Source organism: Peromyscus leucopus, chromosome 16_21 (assembly GCF_004664715.2).
Source record: "Peromyscus leucopus breed LL Stock chromosome 16_21, UCI_PerLeu_2.1, whole genome shotgun sequence".
Classification (NCBI taxonomy): domain Eukaryota; kingdom Metazoa; phylum Chordata; class Mammalia; order Rodentia; family Cricetidae; genus Peromyscus; species Peromyscus leucopus.
The window spans coordinates 28290297-28311286 of record NC_051084.1 but is presented as its reverse complement, the minus strand read 5'-3'; the positions used below and the strand labels follow the sequence as shown (position 1 = coordinate 28311286).

The 20990-nt window shown below is 38.8% G+C and overlaps 1 protein-coding gene across 8 annotated transcripts in view; it reads left to right on the top strand.

Annotated features, from left to right (window-relative positions):
* The window catches only part of Jmjd1c (jumonji domain containing 1C), a 188781-nt gene extending 167791 nt beyond the window's left edge, over positions 1–20990 (top strand). For all 8 annotated transcript variants that reach the window (XM_028877212.2, XM_028877214.2, XM_028877210.2 and 5 more), the window contains 13 exons: positions 619–708; positions 1306–1433; positions 1771–1981; positions 2444–2658; positions 3257–3535; positions 6504–6672; positions 7571–7661; positions 8280–8410; positions 8812–8934; positions 11298–11437; positions 13974–14150; positions 19486–19617; positions 20104–20990. In XM_028877212.2, the coding sequence (XP_028733045.1) occupies positions 619–708; positions 1306–1433; positions 1771–1981; positions 2444–2658; positions 3257–3535; positions 6504–6672; positions 7571–7661; positions 8280–8410; positions 8812–8934; positions 11298–11437; positions 13974–14150; positions 19486–19617; positions 20104–20193 (1976 nt within the window). In that variant the 3' untranslated portion in view covers positions 20194–20990. The remainder of the gene's footprint in view (positions 1–618; positions 709–1305; positions 1434–1770; positions 1982–2443; positions 2659–3256; positions 3536–6503; positions 6673–7570; positions 7662–8279; positions 8411–8811; positions 8935–11297; positions 11438–13973; positions 14151–19485; positions 19618–20103) is intronic.

Here is a 20990-nt window from a genome sequence, read left to right as displayed (position 1 = left end):
AATTTCATAAAGCTCTCTGACGCATACAGAATGTCCCGTACTCTACCTCACATTGCAGCTGAATTTAAGGAGCCTAGTTTGAGATGAACAATGGCAATTAATACTGGCTCTACAGAGTGTCATCTTTCCCGTGTCTTAAAACTGTTGGTTTTTGTTCTGCATTTTGTGTGCATGTTGGCAGTTACTTCATCCATAGCTTTATACATATGAGACAAGTGCTGATCCCAGGCCTCATATCAGTATTCATTGAGCAGGAGCAAAATAAGGTAGCAGTGTCCTTAAATTTGTATCAATATAAGTAGTCTAATATAATGGACAACCTCTTATGCATAGAAAATAACTAAGAGCTAAAAGAAGATTAACTGCAGTTTGGAATCAGACAGAAATTAGGAGTGACCCTTGCAGTAACAGTAGCAAAGAATAGTCATTTTAGAAAGTGTTAGCACACACACACACCCTTCTTGTTTCTGTCTCAATCAGTACTTTTATCAAAATTCATTGGGTGGTTGGTTGTCTTTTCTTACTTTTTAAAAATAGAATAAAACAAAGTAGTTACATACAACCATCACTTTTATACTTAAAAAGATCTTCCTTGAAACAAGGTATATTATCTTACAGATAAAGAGTTGTATGCTTGGATGAAGTGTGTGAAAGGACAGCCTCACGATCATAAGCATTTAATGCCAACTCAGATTATTCCTGGTTCTGGTAAGTCTGTTTTACTGTGTGTTAGAGGTCCTGAGTGCTCTGGAGAGGAAGACCTCCAGGAGTATTAGCTGCACTTAGTAATAAATGTTTGTAACCTCAGCATTTGAGAGGCTGGAGGTGCTGTGTGTTTGAGGCACAACCTCGGTTACATACACAGCAGATGTTAGGGTCAACCCCACCCCCTAAGAAAGCAAGTATTTTTTGCAAAAGTATGGTTTAAATAATTGAATTGTCTTGTTCAAAATTATAGCAACTCTTATATTTAATAAGAACAGGAAAAAGTCTTTTCTTCTCAGACTAAGTATAGAAAACCTCACAGAAATTATGAAAGAGGAAAATTAAAAAATGATAAAGTTTGGATTGTAGTGAAACTTTCTACAAGTTTTGAGCATAGTGTTATCTTAGTAATCAGACAATAGGAAATTAATATAAATTTGGTTGGTGGTAGTTCTGTGTTATCTGGAAGGGTAGTACTGAGTAATAACTGATGAGAAATCACAAGCACTCTGCTGTTCACAAGTCCTCAAACATACTGAGGAAAGTATGTGCCCTTAACAACCAGTGGTAAGCTTTACTAACTGCTATTTTGTTTTGCAGTGTTGACGGATCTTCTTGATGCCATGCATGTTCTTAGGGAAAAATACGGCATTAAATCCCATTGTCACTGTACCACCAAAGAAAACTTACAAGTTGGAAATTTTCCTACAATGAATGGTGTGTCTCAAGTAAGTAGAAAAGTCTCCATTCGTATACAGTCTATAGTTAAATAACACCTTTGGGTGCTTGAAACTCAGTTAATGGCCCAGCATGGCAGCCATGCTTGTAATCACAGTATCTAGTAAGCTGGGGCAGAATTGCTGTGAATTGAAGCCCAGCCTTAGCTGCACAATGAGTTCTAGGCTAACCTGGGGTACACTGTGGGACTATCTCAAAAGGGAAAAAAAAGAGCTCTACTCTAGGTTTGTGTTTCTATATTAATTGTGCAACTATCTTACAATGACTGCTTTTAACTTAGTAATTGAGGAAATGGTGTTTAAAAATTCAACTGTCTTACCCTTATAGGTTTTACAGAATGTTCTTAACCACAGTAATAAAACTTCTCTGTGCATGCCCGAGTCTCAGCAGCAGACCACCCCCCAGAAATCTCAGAGTAATGGCAATAGCAGCCCAGGAAGTGTAAGCACAGACAGCAGGTTGACCCCTCCGGAGTCCCAGTCACCACTGCACTGGCTAGCCGATCTTGCTGAGCAAAAAGCCAGAGAGGAAAAACAAGGTAACCAAGCATTCATGTTTGTAAAGGGCTAAAATGTGCCAGGGTATTGTGTATGACCTGAAAATAATTGGTTTTGGTGCTTTATTTAAATTATAGCTTAGCATCAAGAAAGTATTAGTCCTCTTGTATTAGTAGTTAGCCCTCCCTGAGATTGATGATATCAAAAGTAGTTATACACTCATTTGTGAATGAAGTTTTCAAAACTACCAGAGCACTCTATTTGTAAATTAACTATATTTTCTGCTAGTGTTTGATTATTTTCATTCATAGCAGGTAGACACTCAGCTACAAATTTGAGATACCTAGGAAGGCTTTTTCATCCAAAGTTATCCTTTTTTGAGGGATTGAACTCTAGTCCGTGGTCAGGTGAATGAATTGGTGCCACAGCGGGTTTTTATTCCTCACTATAAAATGCAGGATACCTATTTTTTCTGTACTTTACTATTAAATGTTTTCTTTTAGAAAACAAAGAATTTGCTCTTGACAAGGAAATTAAAGAAGAGGGAGAACAAGATGCCTCTGATTCTCCAAATGGCAGTACATCGCCTGCAGCCTCCCAGAACAATGAACAGGGTTCAACCCTGCGTGATCTGCTGACAACGACAGCCGGCAAGCTCCGAGTGGGCTCTACAGATGCTGGCATTGCCTTTGCTCCAGTGTACTCCATGGGAGCCGCGGTGAGTGTGACAGCTAGTTCTTGTTTGTTAGGTTTGGGGTTTCGCACAGTGCTATGCAGGTGCCCCACCACTTAACTATACCTCTAGCCTCTGGTTTTAAATTTGGGCTTTAAGTTTGTATAGAGATTTGATGGTTAGCTATGGTTCTAACAAAACAGATGCGGATGAAATAAATAGCTAGATCTGGTCTCATTCCAATTCTTATTCAAAGCTGGAGTTTTCCATATTTTCTCATGTGGAATGTTGGAGAAGGTTCTTTGAGTCCAGGAGAGCTCTAAGATAATTCTTTACAACCTGAAGGTTATGTGAGTAGTTGGGGGAAGCATATATGGAAATATCTGTAAAGTATTTACAAAACAAGTTTTGTATAATTACTTTTCAAGAAAAAGGAAAAATAATAATAATAATTGCCAAAGGCGATAAAATGTTATAGTTGCTTTTAAAGTATATGGAGGCTTCTTAACCCTATTCCCTCTGTCTGAGTCCACACCAATGTGGAAAATAGATGACTGCTTCTGATCCCTCAGAGCCAGTAGTTTCTTGCATTACCAACTTAGGGTCCTCATGGTTTTCAGAAGTTGTTTATTTTTCTTAATAGAGTGGCAAAAGTGGACGGACTATGCCTAACATTCTTGATGACATCATTGCTTCAGTTGTTGAAAATAAAATTCCACCAAATAAAACCGCCAAGATAAATGTAAAATCAGAGCCTAATGAAGAACCTAAAGAAAGCCGAAAATCTGCCATGAATGAAAACAATAAATTATACAGTGATATACCACATTCTTGGATCTGTGATCAGCATATTTTATGGCTTAAAGATCACAAGAATAGTAATAACTGGAAACTTTTCAAAGACTGTTGGAAACAAGGACAGGTAAGTACTTTACAGTGGTTAACACTGTCCGTGGGAAAAGAAAGACGTCCCCAAATTAACAGATTACCAGAATTACTATTTCTGCTTTTGTCTAGATGTATATAATTGTACAAGGAAATAGATTGACAGATAGTTGTAGTTAATGAGTAGACATGCATTAGTCATAGATTTATAAAATTTAGTTCTCTGTTCTGATTTGTGTTTTAAGTCTTTTACTAATACATTAATATGAAACGCGGTTGTATTGAACTGATGAAAATGATTTTATCAGTTATTGAATACAATTTCTTCTAATTCTTTCTGCCTACATAAAATGGGTTTTCCTTATAATCAAATTTCTGACGTAATGCTTTATATGTGATTCAGATATTAAGTATCTAATATAAAAATTATGAACAGACTTAATTGCCCGCGTCAGGGAATTATATTGCTTAATTTGTTTCCTCCTCCTTGGAACATATTACTATACTTCTATTTTTTTACTTTAAGTATTATGGGTATATGCTATGTGTGCTGTATGCATTTGTGCATGTGAAAGTTAGACAACTTTTGGGAGTCGGTCTCTCCTTCCACTGTTGTGGGTTTTAGGGATTGAATTCAGGGCATCAGGCTTGGCTATGAGCACTTTTACCAGCTGAGATATCTCACCAGCCCTACTTTAATGTACAGTTATTGAGCATCTAAAGACCTAAAACTAAGTAGGCTTTGCAAAAATGAGTAAAACATTTTACTACAGCAATTCTCTGTCTTAATTACCTATAATTCAGTTCAAAACAACACCATTGAACACCATCTAGATTTTGCATATACACAAGATTGACATCATATATCTTTGAGTCTGTTTGAACTGAAATTTTGAATACTTCATTTTATGTTGGAACTTTTTGATAGGAAACAGTCACATTAATATTTTTATGAATGTATTAAAGATTTTAAGGACTCTAAAAAGTGCTATGAAAAAGAATAGAGAATGGCTAAGACAAGGTACTAATTCAAACAGGCTATTGTGAATTACTTAGTAGTTGAGTGAGAGTTTGCTAGTTAACAAAGAAGGAATTGACGTGCACTAGTCATTGCAGAACTCTGTATGGAGGTTGGCTTGTGCTGACCCTAAAAGAGGGTGGTAAAGAAATACACAGCTTAAAGAATTCACAATGAGGGACTGGAGAGATGGCTCAGTGGTTAAGATTACCTACTGCTCTTCCAGAGGTCTCATGTTCAATTCCCAGCACCCGCATGGCAGCTAACAACTGTCTATAACTTATAAACTGATACCTCACACAAATATACATGTAGGCAAAATGCCAATGCATGTAAAATAAAAGTAAATAAATTATTTTTTTTAAAGAATTCGCAATGAAGGGCTCTTAAATATCAAGGAATTTTAACATACACTGTAATAGCTGCAATTGGCAATTTAAATAATTGACAGTACAGTAGATACTTAGACTAATACCAGAGATGAGAGGTCTAATTGGGAAGTCTTGAGATGTTTCAGTAAGATGATGACAGTAGCTTTAGAGTTCTACTTGGGATTATTTTAGTACACCAATTAGATGTCTTTAAAGATTGGTACAAGACTTAATAAGAGTATTTTTATGTGGGAACTGTAGTGTATGAATTGCCAACAGTAATTACCTAATATCTGGACTTATTAAGAACATATTATTACCTGATTGAAAGAACATTTAGTGGGGCATTCAACTAGATTTCATTGTGGGTTTGTTTTTTTTTTTTTTTTACATTTTATTTTATGTACATGAATGTTTTTCTTGCATGTGTATTTGTACACCACTTGCATGGCTAGTGCCTGTGAAGGCCAGAAGAGGGCATTGGATCCCTTGGAACTAGAGTTGCAGATGTTTGAGAACCACTGTATAGGTGCAGGGAATCAAACCCAGGTCCTCTGCAAGAGCAGCTGGTGCTCATAACTGCTGAGCCATCTCTGCAGCCCTTTGTCCTGTTTATTTTGTGAGGATCTCACTGTGTAGCCCGAACTGGCCTGGAACTCTGTGTAGACCAGATTCAGAGAGATCCTGCTCAGGATGGGCTGTTAAAAAATCTTCTGTCGCTAAAAATTCTAACTTGAGGCTTTTATTTTATGATAAATTTTTAAATGTCTCAGTTAATATCTTTTAGAGACTCTTTTAAGTCAGTCATACTTTCATAAATTCTCTGTATTGCAGAACTATATTTTTTTTACTTAAAATAAAAACTGAATAATTTATCACATTAAACAATTAAACATAGAGATATTTTTATATAGTTCATTGGAATTTTTGGAAGTAGTAAATCTTTAGTTACTGGTTTTTCAGTTAAACAGTGTTGTAAAATTTGAATTCATGAGCTCTAAAAGGCAAGATTCATTTTAGGCTTACAGTATGGTATCATGCCTGTACTCAGGCCTCCTGTAAAAGTGAAAGAAAATGTGTGGTAAGTGTTGTGCATTCAGTGTCCACAGTGTTTTGATCTTCACTTTTTTATTTCAAATGTTAATGTATAGATTGCATATTTATAGATTACATAGTGTCTATAAAGTTTGCCTATAGAAGAAGCAGTCTCCGAAAATATCTCTGCTACCCATAGACTTCTCTTCTGAAAACCTATCCATTGAAATTTCTGTACAAATGCTGTTTTGTTGGTTATGATGGCACACGTTAGGCAGTCCCTGCACTCAGGAGATAAAGATCAAGGACAGCTTCTGTCATATTGCAAAAACCTTGTGTCAAAGTAAGAACCAAATAAGTAAATAAATGGCACCATTCTTGCCGTGGCGTTCCCTCACTATTGTTTTCATTCACATAGAAGCTTCTTTCCAAGTCCAGAACTATTTGTTAGTAGCCTCCTTTATATTGACAGATTGCCAGTGGGGCCGGAATGTAATAGTGCCGTCCACTTGCTTGTACTCTTAAGCTTTGAAGTGTCTAGGTGCCTTTTAACTGTTATCTATTTGTGTTTATTCATAAAGCCTGCAGTGGTTTCCGGTGTGCATAAGAAAATGAACATTAGCTTGTGGAAGGCAGAATCAATTAGTCTGGATTTTGGAGACCACCAAGCTGATCTCCTGAACTGCAAAGACAGCATTGTTTCAAATGCCAACGTTAAGGAGTTCTGGGATGGTTTTGAAGAAATTTCAAGTATGTTATTTTTTCACTGTTGTCTTACTCATAGCCCTAAGATGATAAATTGCTAATCCAACTTAAATTCTTCACCTGTGAAGCATCCATATTTTACATTGCTCTTCAGTTTATTAAAAAAGAGAGCGAGAGGCCAGGAGTAGTGACCCAGCTGTCCTCCACACCTGGGTTAGCAGAGACAGAAAGCTCTAGAGTACTCCTCAGCTCCTCTGAATTCGAGTCCAGCTGAGCTGAATAAGACCCTGTCTATAAAAGACAAAACATACAGAATTTAGAAACAAAATAATGGTTCATAATCCCAACTCTAGTCCTAATTTTTCTTTAATTTTGACATTAATTTGAGCTGTGTTTCCTAATATGGACTTTTGGTAACCCCTCAAAATTGTGGAAATTAAATTATATAGATTATGTCCAACATTTTGGAAGTTAAAAACTATAAATGTAGGACTAATATTACAAATCAAAATATTCTGAAGAACACTTTGTTTTAGGTACTACAAGTAGTTAATGCTGTGTATCTCCGGTTACAATCTGGAGTCAGAAGAGGTGGTTTGGCAGCTCTTGCAGAGGACCTGAGTTCGCTCACTTTGGGTAGCTCATCACTGCCTGCAACTGCAGCTCCGGGAGATAGACGCAAGGCCCTCTTCTCACACACACACACACACACACACACTCCCTCCCTCCCCCCCTCCCTCTCTCTCTCTCTCTCTCTCTCTCTCTCTCTCTCTCTCTCTCTCTCTCTCTCTCTCTCTCTCATCAGTGCTGTACCAAGACATGAAGAAAAAGACCTATCAGTGTCCAGGAAGCACCTCTTGTATAACAATCTAACCATTCACATTTCTTTCATGAATAAAAAGACCTACACTATCTTTTAAGTAACTAACTCTCATTTTTATAGAACGGCAGAGAAACAAAAGTGGAGAGACAGTAGTTTTAAAGTTGAAAGACTGTCCATCTGGGGAAGACTTCAAGACCATGATGCCAGCAAGGTATGACTTGGGAAGTTGAGCTGGGCTTGTTCCCAGCCTAAGTAACTACTATTATAAGCATTAAAGTTTTTTATTTGTTTTTCTCAATAAAAATAAATAAAAGCAAAACTTAAGTCTCTGTAGGCTCACCAAACTTCATCCTGAAGAAATACTTGTGTTTGGGGTCCTGTTGTAGGCCTCCCTCTTGTTGGAGCTTTTACTTAATTTGTTTCCCTAAGGAAGAATAATTGAAACATTAGTATCATGTATACTTTATGCCTGCCTTGTATAATAATCCAGTTTAGACTCTGAATTGATTGATTCTAGAATAGTGTTGCATAGTTTAAGGGAAATATATTTGCAGTCTTCTTCACAAATTAAGTATTTTGTACTTTCTGCTGGGTGGTGGTGGCACATGCCTTTAATCCTAGCACTTAGGGAGTCCAAGGCAGGTGGGTCTCTGAGTTCAATGCCAGCCTTGTCTACAGAGTGAGTTCTAGGACAGCCAGGGCTACACAGGGAAACTCTGTTACCCTATCCAAAACAAAACAAAACAAAAAACAAAACAAAAAAAAATGTACTTCAAAATATTTTAAATACAAATCTATATTCAAAAGAAAGCTGTGTTGTTATCTTTAGATATGAAGACTTTTTAAGAAGTCTGCCATTGCCGGAATATTGCAACCCAGAAGGGAAGTTCAATTTGGCCTCTCATTTGCCAGGGTTCTTTGTACGCCCTGATCTAGGACCCAGGTTATGCAGTGCCTATGGTAAGTACATGTTTACATTTCTCTTTAAGTTGGGATTCTATGGGAGTTTAACAGATTTCAGCCTAAAAGCAAATTGTCCAATGATTTTTTTTTTTACCTATTAGTAAACCTGTTCTTTTAATAATGCTGTTGAAACCCCTTTTAATATCAAGTAGCAGTGTAGGAATTAACAGCCAGTGTACTTAAGCAATACTTCTTAATTCCTTATAACATTTCTATGTATTTTTATTGAGTTGTTTTGTATGTAGCATTTCTATTGACAGTTTTTAGCAGCTAGATTTTAGGGGCAAGTATTTGTAACAAGGCAACTAAAACTAAAATTATAATTGTTTTATGGGGATCATATCTGTATATTGTAGATGCAATGTACTCTAGAATAAAAGGCCTCATTTCCCACACAGGTGTTGCTGCTGCTAAGGATCATGATATCGGAACCACAAATCTCCACATTGAAGCTTCTGATGTTGTGAATATTCTGGTCTATGTCGGCATAGCAAAAGGAAATGGTGTCCTCTCAAAAGCAGGTAAAGAAACGTAAAGAGCAGCCATAGTTGCTCCTGGTTACAGGGCTAACACAGTTGCGAGGCCGAGGGGTGTGTTCTAACCTTTGTTACCCGAAACCTACTTTTCTCGTTTATCATGTAGAAGAAATAGTAATTTTACAAGTAAATAGTTTTATTTGAGACTTTGATTTTACTGTGTATTGTATTCATGAATGCATTTTGTTAGACTCACTTGGAATTATTTGCTGAATAGGCACCAGGTTTTGAGGGTGTCAATGTGAGATACCATTTGTGATTCTAATATTCCCCCCACCCCACCCAACTCCCCGTTGGATTAAGAAGAAAAACCTTGTTTCTGTGTTCTTAGATTTTACTTTTCACTCTCTGGTTTTCTCTGAAACCTTGCTCTATCACCTGTTCCTTCCTTTTTACATATTAAGTCAGAGCTCTTCAACTTTTCTCCTCTGTGCCTTTAAAGTAGGTGTATTGTTCAGTGGTGGAGCATTTGCCCCGGTCTGGTTGATGATGGTGCAGTTGAATTAGAGCAGACTCTTCACTGTGCCCTCAGAACACTCTCTTTGCCCTATTTGACATTGTGTCTCCTTCACCGGACCATTGTGGTGGGTGGTGGGGTTACTGTCTCTTCACAGTTTGGACTTGGCTACTCAGAACACTCACCTGATCTGACTCCACGTGAACAGACTGTGCTACAGTTATAGTTGTACCTTGTCTAGTTTGCTTTTCAGGCGTGTCTCTATCTCTGCCTCTGACATTCATTGCAGTTAGTTGCCTATTTTGTATGTCATTCTCATTCATTCACTCACTCACTCACTCACTCACTCACTCACTCACTCACTCAGGTAGGTAGTTAGGTAGTTGGTTATTTGTATATGAGTGTTTTGCTTGCCTTTGTGTAAGTGTACCATGTGGTGCATGCAAGTACCCACAGAGGCCAGAGAGTGCATAGGATCTAATGGACCTGGAAAAGTGGCCATATGGGTGCTGGGAATCGAACCAAACCTAGGTCTTCTGCTAGAGCAGCATGTACTCTTAGCTGTGGCCCCTCTACTCTATTTAAATGTCCCCTGCAGCAATTTTTTCACTCTGAGGAACTTAACATCTGCTGTTTGTAGTATCGTTCATTCATGGCCTAATACACTGGAATGCTCTTCCTCATCCTTATTTCCTACCTACCTCCTTAGACAGACACATAACAATAACAATAATAAATAAAATTTAAAATTAGAGTAGTAAAATTAAAGGGGAAAGTTAGGAATACCAATCTATTAATTGAAATTTGTAATGTGTTTGTTACGGATTTTTTGTTGTTGGTGGTGGTGTTTGTTTGACAAGACATTACGTCTTGCTTACATGGTTTTTTAAGTCAACATGGAAAATTTTGCTATATATACTCTTCATACTTAAAGAGCCTAGATTTAATACTTTTGTGTTCTTCCAAATGTTCTTACATAGATACAGTGATTTCCAGTGTGCCAACATTTGACAAAGATTACCTGATGTTTCCTTAGAACCATAGCTTTATGAAGAGATCAATTTGCATGTGCTGACAGATTAACCATAATAAGGACAGAGGTTCGATTGAAATTAACCAGAATGCTTCTCATTAGTAAGCAAACCCACTCATATAACTAAGCCTTTTTACTCACTTCAATCAACCTTTTAGCTGAAACATAAAATTAAGGCAGTGGTTCCTATTGCTCTTAGTAGTTAGAGAAGCCAAATATTAAATTTTAAAAAATAATTTTGTAGGTTAAGATATGCCTTGAGTTTATGACATTCAGACCACCCCTGAGACAGGGAGGAGGTTGTTTATTTTGAAACTAAATTTTTAGCTCTAAAGTAGTGATTGTCAGTCTTTGAAGCAAATAACACGGGAAACCACTATTTCTCTTCCTGTGGACACAGGAGTCTCAAACTCAGGGCTCTGCTCCTCCAACAGTTTTGTGTATATAACTGGATTTAAAGAGTACTGACCTGCCAGGTGGTGGTGGCGGTGCACACTGTTAATCCCAGCACTCAGGAGGCAGAGGCAGGTGGATCTCTGTGAGTTCAAGGCCAACCTGGTCTACAGAGTGAGTTTCGGGACACCCAGGACTACAAGAGAAACCCTGTCTCACAAAACAAGAGTACTGACCCTAGCCTTGCAGTGGGATTACATGCCTTTGTCTAGAAGCTGAGACAAGAGGATCGGGAGTTGCAATCCAGACTTTGTTGCATGACAAGTTCCAGACTAGCTTGGGTGCATATTGAGATTAAAAAAAAAAAGTCAAGACAAAATGTCTCCTGCTCTGATATCAGCCTTAGACAGTCTGGCTCTGTGGTAGTCTTTACTGACCAATTGAAAATAATTGCCTGTGTTTCAGGAATACTTAAGAAATTTGAAGAAGAAGAATTGGATGATATTTTAAGGAAAAGATTAAAGGATTCGAGTGAAATACCTGGTGCTTTGTGGCATATTTATGCTGGAAAAGATCTTGACAAGATAAGGGAATTCCTTCAAAAGGTATAATCGATGTTTCAGAGAACCCTACCTCTACCTTGAACATAAACAAATTATTTACCTTTTTTTTTTTTTTTGACATTCTGCAGTATAAGATAATTTAAATACTTTTAGTCCTTTTTTAGTGTTTTATTGAATTTCAAAAGCTCCTTTATATTGGGCTCGAGAGGTGGCTCAGCAGATAAGATCATTTGGTGCTCTTTCAGAGGACCCAGGTTATTCCCAGCACCTACATGGCAGCTCATAACCATCCAAGGACCTCTTCTGGCCTCTTCGAGCACCAGTACACAAACATACATGCAGGGAAAACACCCAGACAGCTAAATTGTAAAAAATAAGTAAATGAACAATTTTTAGAGCTGATTTATCTTGCTTTTAAAGCCCATTTAATTTTGAGGGGTTTCAGTGGCAACCTGTTCTTGGCTCTTAATGCTCTCGTACCTTACAGTGGAGCACTAAGCTACCCACGAGACACACATGGTCATCATAATGCTGATAAAACGAGATGGTTGGAATTGCCTGGTAGTTTTGGGTTTTTTTAATCTTTGAAAATTTCATGCCTGTATAAAATGTATCTTGGTCATATCCACCCCCTTCCATCTCCCTTTCCACCACGTATCTCCCTCCTTAGCTACCTGTCTTTTAGGGGTGGGGGTGGGGTTATTTCAAGACAGGGTTTCTCTGTGTAGCCCTGGTCGTCTTGGAACTCTCTCTCTGGACCAGACTGGCCTTGAACTCAGAGATCAGCCTGCCTCTGCCTCCCAAGTGCTCAGATTAAAAGCGTGCACCACCACCACCACCTAGCTCTTTTCTTTTTTTTATAACCCACCAACTCTAGTTGTATGTGTATGGGTGGGTATAGGGTTATCCAATAGGCCTTGACCTTCCTACCATTGACCACTGCTAAAGATAAATGACTCTTCCCCAAAAGCTGTCAGCTGCCAATAGCTCCTTGCTAAGGGTGGAGCCTGTGAGCCCCCATCTTAAAAATTTTAAATGGTTTAATCTTGTGCAGGTAATCACAGCTGTTGTGAGTTCGTGTATTTGACAGCATGTCACTTTCAGAAGATGACATTTTACATTTTTTACAGCTTTCCTGCCCTATCCTCCATTCTTTCTGCTTTTGCTTCAGCAGTGTTCCCCAGAGGGTTGGAGGTTGATACAGATGTCTCATCTATGGGCAGCTTACTTTGAGCAATTTGGAGTCTCTGCATTAACCTCCACCTTCTATAAGAAGCAGCTTCTCCGGCCAAAGCCGAGAGAGGCACGACTGTGATGAGCATGGGCATTCAGAACAGTTTGGGTAGCTAGTAGGACATGGAACTAGCTAAAGAAAGGTCTTTAGTTTCTGAGTGTGATGCTCTGACTCCTGGCCTCAACAGAGGTTCTACTTTACCATATTTGATTGGTCTGTAGTAGTTGTTTAATACACTAAGTGTTTGTTTAATAATACCTATTATTAATAATAATAATAGTACCTATTATAATAATAATAATTTCTAATTGACCAGAAAGTAGTTTATACCCTGACTAAACTAAATAATAAAGTGAAATCCAGAGGTTTGAAGGATTTTAGGAGTCACTATTATTGCTTATTTTGTTCATCTTCTTAAAATGATTTAAATACTGTTTCTGTGATCTATGTGAAGAATTCTTGCAAATTACCACCATATACTAGAATGCCTAAAACTGTTTTAACCTAAAATATAATAATTGGGACTTTTAAATCCAGCTTTTTATTAACTATTAATAGTTCTTGAAAAAGCTTCTCAAAAGGTTAGGTTGCTAAGTCTAAAGCAGTTCTCTTTGTTTGTATCCCAAAGGGGTTAGGAAATCCATGTGGGTACGATTGGTTTGGTTTAGAGAGAAAAACAGGCAAGTAGTTTTTCTTCATCTACGTGATTGGGAAATAAATGTAAGGAAGAAAACCAGCTAGATGAGAGCCTCCCAGGAGAAAGAAGTGCTCGGGAAGGACCATGAGCACTACTAGCAGCAGTGGTGTTTTCATAGCCTTTGGCTGTTTAGAAATAATTGGAGGATGTTTTACCATGCCTGTTGTTTTGAAACAGATTCTTCCTCTAGCTCTGACTGGCCTTGAACTCGCTCTATAGAACAGGTAGGCCACTAACCCACAGAGATCCAGCCGCTTCTGCCTTTAGAGGGCTGGGATAAAAGATACGAACCACCACAGCCCTGCCTTATTTTCTTAGTCGTTGGTGTTTTTTGTTTGAGATTTATTTTTATTTTATATTTATTTATGTCTATGTGCCATGTGCATGCAGTGCCTGAGGACACCAAAAGAAAGCATTGGCTCCTCTGGAGCTGGAGTTACAGATGGTTGCTAACTGCCATGTGGATATTGAGAATCAAACCCATGTCCTCTGCAAAAGAAGCAGTGCTCTTAACCACTAAGCCATCGCTTCAGTCCCTAGTCATTGTTTTTTATAAGAGTATGAGAGCAAAGGACCAGTATAAGTTTCACTCAGCTTTTTCAATTCCATTTAGTTGGTATACATATTTTTATTTTAACCTATATTAGATTTCAAAAGAACAAGGCCTTGAAGTTCTGCCAGAGCATGATCCAATACGGGACCAAAGCTGGTATGTGAATAGAAAACTCCGCCAGAGACTGCTTGAGGAGTATGGAGTGAGAGCCTGCACTCTGGTCCAGTTCCTTGGGGATGCCATTGTTTTGCCAGCAGGAACACTTCATCAGGTACATATTTATATAATTCTAATACCCTTGTACTGGAAAGCACTAATTTTGGAAAAGAAATTATTCTGTGTATAGGTAAAAATAAAAGGTGTTAAGTTAGGAAAATGACTGACATGGTTGTATTTCCATTAAAATGGAATTTATAGTGTTTGAAATGTAATTAAATACTTCTACAGTAACTTCCTAGAAAGTGTATTGGATGGGTATGTTTTCTTATGGTCTTGGGTTAATCACTTGTGAATTGGAATTCAGAGTCCTAGATGCCCTTTATTTGTGCTAGCCTCATGAGAACATGGCTAACTTGTAATGTAACATTACATTAAAGTGTAAATGACTTTAAGAAAATTGTCTATGGTAGAATAGTATAAGACTTCTGTTTGATAATAGACTAGGACTTGCAGGTCCTTGTTTACATGTCTACCTTGCTGAGTGTCAGGGTGGTTGTGGCTGTTTTCAGTCAGCCTCTTGTCGCCTTCAAGTTTGGGGTGTTTAAAACGGAGTCTTGCTTTGCAGACCAGGCTCTTCTGGAACTGGCAGTGGTGGGGCTGCCTTTGGCTCCCACGTGCTGGGGTTGCAGGTGTCACGGCACCTCATTTCAGTCATCATAGTTGGGAACAACTTTAACGTGTATGTGTTTCTGTAATTGGGAGAAGCAAGTGAGTACAGGTGCCTGTGGAGACTCAAGCTAGAGTTACAGGTGCTGGCGGTGCTGGGCACTCGGTCCTCTGGAAGAACAGCAGGCAGGTGCTCTTAATTACCCAGCCTTCTTTCCAGCTCTCCCCCTGCCACCCTTTTTGGGGACATGGTTCCATGTAGCCTAGGCTAACCTGAACTTATTGTGTAGCTTCCTGAGTATGACCTAGAACCTGTGCCCCTTCTGCCTCTACCTTCTGCTGGTATGAGAACGCCATTCATTGCACTCACACCAGCTGAGATGTTCCCACCTGTAAAGCTTGACTCTGAAAGGGGAAAGGAGGATCGTGCCAAGTTACACTCCTGCCTGGGCTGCAGTCAGCCCCTTTTCTGATGGACAAAGAAGTAGTAGTTCTGAATCATAGTGTGTGTGTGTGTGTGTGTGTGTGTGTGTGTATGTATGTGTGTATGATTTTTCAGTTTGATTTAAATTGTGGCTTTGTGAGCATGGGTGCCCACAACGCCAGAGGCATCAGGTCCTCCTGGAGCTGGGGTTACAGGTTACTGGCTTATGTAAGATAGCCACCTGACGTGGGTCCTGGGACTGAACTGAGCTTCTTTAAGAGTAATACATGTTTTTAACTGCTGAGCCACCTCTTACCCACAATATATACTCTTTAAGTCTGGCTTTTCTTTCTTTTTTCTTTCTTTCTTTTTTTTTTTTTTTTTTTTTGTTGTTGTTGTTGTTTTGTTTTTTGAGACAGGGTTTCTCTGTGTAGCTCTGGCTATCCTGGAACTCGTTCTGTGGACTAGGCTGGCCTTGAACTCACAGAGATCCACCTGGCTCTGCCTCTCGAGTGCTGGAATTGAACCACCACCGCCAGCTCAAGTCTGGCTTTTCTTTACAGTGTATTTCAGATTCATCCATAGCGCATGGAGCAAGTAGTCCATTTTTGTTGCTAGTGAGCTATGGTGGCATAGGAATTATTTTTCAGTCTTTTTACTGCTCCAACTGGAATACGTTTGGGTTGTTCCTAGTTTGGGCAATAAATAAATGTAAATATTTACATATAGGCTTCTGTGTACACATTTCCTTTCCTCACTAGGTAAATACTGGCTAGTGACATTTGCCCAGTCAGATAATAAATGTATGACTAACTTTAAGAAACTCCCACTGCTCTCTAAAGTGGTTGTACCTTCCCTCATGTTGGTGTTCTGTCCACTTTATTTTCTCTGCTTCCTCTCTGGCCCTTGCTACTTTCAGGTGTTTTTTTGTTGGTGGTAGTGTTTTTCTAAGGAGGTGGGTGTGGGGTATAAAGGAAAGGACAGAGTTGAGATGGCATTTTGTTGTTTAGACACACTTCAGATGTACAGTGGTCTGACCAGTTCCCAGAGTGCTTTCCTACTGGTGCCCTACCCATCCCTAGTTTTTCTGATTCTTTAGAAGTCACATTTCTAACAATCAATCCTGATGTTCCTGTCTAGGGACTAGTCTTGGGTAGATGCTCAGACTGTTAGAACCCTGTAACACTGCATCACAGGGCCAGCACTGCTAGGAAAGAAGCAGCATACTGTTCTGGCCTCTCAGCAGTGAGCAGGACACAATGGCATTTAGACAGTACAGGGCAGTTTAAATGTTTATCTTAGCAGCTGGAAGTGTAATGGCCACAGTTCCTTGAGATTCTAAAAGCCACTCTAAAATGATAACTTCTTTGTGTTTGCAAACCCAACAAAATATGGGAAATTCTATCCACCCTAGACAGAGCTGCTAGCTCTTGATCTCTAGTGCTCACTTTGCCACTGTAGTGTTGTGAATGGCCTTTAAAATTGGGACAAGACCTGGGTCTAGAGCAGTGTAGCAGATCAGTGGTCTGGACTGTGAGACTCAACCCCACCCCCAGTACAACAGGGGAGAAAGAAACAGGAAAAGAAAATGAGGAGAAAATCGTTATCAATAAGTTTGCCCTAGTGTTCTTAGCTTACTAGACGGTTTTAGCATTTATAGTGAGTGATGTCCTGATGTCTTTGAGAGTTACAAATTGAAGCCAGGTGGTGGCAGCACATGCCTTTAATCCCAGCACTTGGGAGGCAGAGCCAGGTGGATCTCTGTGAGTTCGAGGACAGCCTGGTCTGCAGAGCGAGATTGAGGACAGGCACCAAAACTACACAGAGAAACCCTGTCTTGAAAAGCCAAAAAAAAAAAGTTACAAATTGTTGGCCCAGCTGGGCATTGGGGGAGCATACTTTTAATCCCAGCACTAAAGAGGCAGAGGCAGAGGCAGGCGGATCTCTGTGAGTTCAGGGCCAACCTAGTCTACAGAGTTAGTTCCAGGATAGCCAGAGCTGTTACACAGAGAAACCATGTAGGGGTGGGGGTGGGGGTTACAAATTGTCTGCATTTTGATGACCAGAAGAAATGTGTGGCAAAACCTTCTCACATAACATTTTCACAAACAACCAAATAATGATAATGAACCCTTTAAAAAAAATAACCTTCAGACTATAAAGATGAAAAGCTCTGTTTTCTTATCTCCCTCATGATTAATGACTCAGACAGCAAACAAAAGGCAGAGATGGAATGGGAAGCTCTTGTGTTCTGCTTTGAAACTGGATCCTTTCCTCTTTAACCCTCAAGCTTTCAGCAAAATGTGTCAGATAGGGGTTGTTCAGAAATACATGCCATCCTGTAAGCATTAGGAAAAGTGGGCAGTCTGAAAACATTTTAAAGCAGCCATAAATTGGCAAAGCTGATATAGCCTTTCCAAGCTCTGGGAGGTAACTCAGCTCCGAAGAGCCAGAAGGTCGTTTTTAAGAAGAAAGTGTCTTTAAGGAAATCTCTGTCAGCACACAGCTGACCACTGAAAAAAATGGGACAGACTTCCTGACCATACCCATCAAGAAATACAGCCTTCTCAGAAACTCTGCAATGTGACTGAAGGATGACTGCTGTTCTCAGCTACCCAAGACACCAAACCTTGAGGCAAGGGAGAATGATTAGCAAAGCTCACATAATGGTCAGATGACCAGTTTTCAGTCTAGAGTGGTAAATGCATGTACAGAAACAGAAAAGGATGGACTGTTCAGAGGAGAGAATGTATTGACAGAAATGTTCACAAGGAAGCCCAGAACTTGGACTTAGAACACAAAGAACTCAAGGAAATACCATGAGTAAATGTCTAAAGGGAAACCACGAGGATGATGGATGAAGAGAATAAAAAGAACAAGACATTGAACAAAGGATCTAAGTGAGAATTTTGGATCTGCAAGTGATTTTTAGGTCATGCTAGAGCTAAACATACCAAAAGGTAACATGCTAAGACTCCTGAAGGACTCACTCACTCCACAGCATGCCCAGATAAGACACAGGAGACACAAAGCCTTGGAGACTATGTAGCTGGTATGAGAGAGTTAATGTAGAATGTAAAGCATCTGTTAGACAAGACATCACAGGAGTTGGGCTCCTGTTGACTTGCCATTTATTGGCTGATTTGTCTTGGGACAGGAGCTGAGCATCTCATCCATAGTCCACTGTTCTGAATAGAGCATCTGTTCTACAGACAATAGGAAGACCCAGTGAGACTGTACAGACACGCTGCACATGTGAGGAACCAGCAGCCTAATGAGCACAGAAACAGAGCGCTTACTTTATGGTGCTACCAACTTGTCAATAGAGGCACAGTGCTTGAGTTAAACAACTCTGCAGACTTCAGCAGCTGTTCAGGTGGTCATACATCCAGAGGAGGAATTCTAGCCCCTCTGGAATCCCATCACCCTGTCATCAATTAGATTCTTTCCCACAGTTTCCATTTCCCACTTACTATCAGCTTCATCTCACTCTTCCCAATTAAATTTGTTTTGCAAACTTAATAATTAGAGTAAATGTAAGTGCTTAGTTTTTCAGTTATTCCTCCTTTCCCAGGAATTTTTATGGCATTTGAAACCTCTTTTGAAGACAACTAAAGACAATAAAAAGTCTCAGATTAGATCCACTTGGGCCTTCTGTGTTATACAGAGCATTCAGAGAAAGCAGTTGTTAGGAACAAGGATGTGCAGAAGGTGTGACTGCTAATCAAATGGCATAATGCTGACTGGTTCCCGAAGAAAACCATGTAGTCAACCGAGAGAAACTGTTTGGAAAAACTAAAGATCGGAAGGTCTCTTTAATTGGCTAATTGGAAACAAAGGCACAAAGAACAAAATATGTAGATCAGTTCTGAAACTAAAGTTCCAACCCCAGTGCCTAGCAAATAAATGAACTAAGTTGCCTTTCCTTTTCTTTATTCTCTGATCTGAGAATTACTGTTGACATGAGTAACAAAGGAATAGCAACCACACAGATCGAGTGCTTCTTACAGCCTCTTTCCCTATCAGGGTTTAACATAATACATTCTGAAAGCCCATCTAGACAATATTGACAATTTAGGATCTTATTAGCCGCTCCAAAGGATTCCTGGAAAAGTCATTTGTTTTTATCATTTAAAAATACTTCATTTACAAAGTCACTTCACATGAAGCTTTTTGGTGACATAACTTTCTCATTAAAGTGTGGTCTTAAGCTCTGAAATCCATTTGATGTTTTGGGAAAATTCCCTGGCAGAATTGTCCTTTGTATTTATTCATTTTAGACAGCTTGACTTCTCTTTGCTTCCACTCTGACCTTCTATTCTAAGATTTGTATTTCACATTTTTTCTTTTGGAATAGGTACAAAACTTTCACAGCTGTATTCAGGTAACTGAAGACTTTGTCTCCCCAGAACATCTTGTACAGTCATTTCATTTAACGCAGGAGCTGAGGCTTTTGAAAGAAGAAATCAATTATGATGATAAACTACAGGTAAGCAGTGTTCCAAGAAGATCCAGTTCTGTTTTGTTGGCTTTTTTTTTATTTAGAAAACAGGATGTATACACTCCAGCTTAGGCAGCTACTGCCTGGTTGGCACACTAGGATAACCACAGTCAACACCAACATGGATTTAACTGAACTCACTGACTGGTGTTGAAATCCTGGCTCATGGCACTTGGAGCCTTTATGTTTCCTCTCTTAAGTTTGATACTCCTTGGTTCCCTTAAAGTTATCCCTTTGCTTTTTAAGCAGGCATGTCCTGCATACGCTATAGTGTCCCGTCTCCCCCCGCCACACACACACACACACACACTTGAGAGGCTGCAGCAAGAGGATTGCTGTTGAGTTTGCAGCTCACTTGGGCTACAGTGAAATCCTGTCTTGAAATTATATATATGTAATTTTGTTTTTAATCCAGCAGCTGTCCTTTGTGAATTTCTGCCCAGCTCAAGTGATTGCAAATACTATATCTTTCAGGTTAAGAATATCTTGTATCATGCAGTCAAAGAAATGGTGCGAACTTTGAAGATGCATGAGGATGAAGTAGAGGATATGGAGGACACTTAGTGTGGTTGGAACTGGATACCCTTGAGTGACAGACAATAGGTCTGACTTGAGCTCCATTAAACCATCAGTGCCAAGAAATTCTCTTTGTAGTAATTACTTGCTACTGACACCATACCAGTGTAGCATTATGTCACGGCCCCTGTGATTCAATGCTAGCTATAAAACAAGCTAAATTTAAAAGCAGCACTATATAGCTGTTCCTGTATCATAGTGTATATGATGTTTGTGAAGATGCCAGATTTAAAATGATGTATTTATTTTTGGTAAAAAACAAAACAAAAAAATCTATGCTATATTGTTGATCAAGTGTAAATGTGCTCTTGTACAGTTTAATAAAATAACTGATATTTTTCACTACATTGAGACAGTTACTGTGAGAATAGGACAGAAAACACCAGCTGTTGCCTGCGTTTGGAAAATTGCTGGATTGCACAGCAGTCATGTCATAATCAGAAAATTACTGCCAAATAATTGTAAAATGTGTAAAATAGAAAGTATATAAAGTAGATACTAAACTCAGACACTTCAATATTTTGTTGAAGCTATTGACTGTACAATTAAACATTTTCAAAAGGTGTAATTTATTTAAAATTGTCTCATTTTGGTAAAATTTATGTGAAGTTTTAAAGCTAAATATTAAACTTAATATGCTATGTAAATATATACATATATACATTTAAGGATGTATTTTTTTAAAACATTGGCTTGCTTTTGTTAAAGTACAAGTGTTACATATGGCTTTGTACATTACAGTTGAAAGGGGTTTTACATTTTCCATTAAAAGACTTTATCAAGAA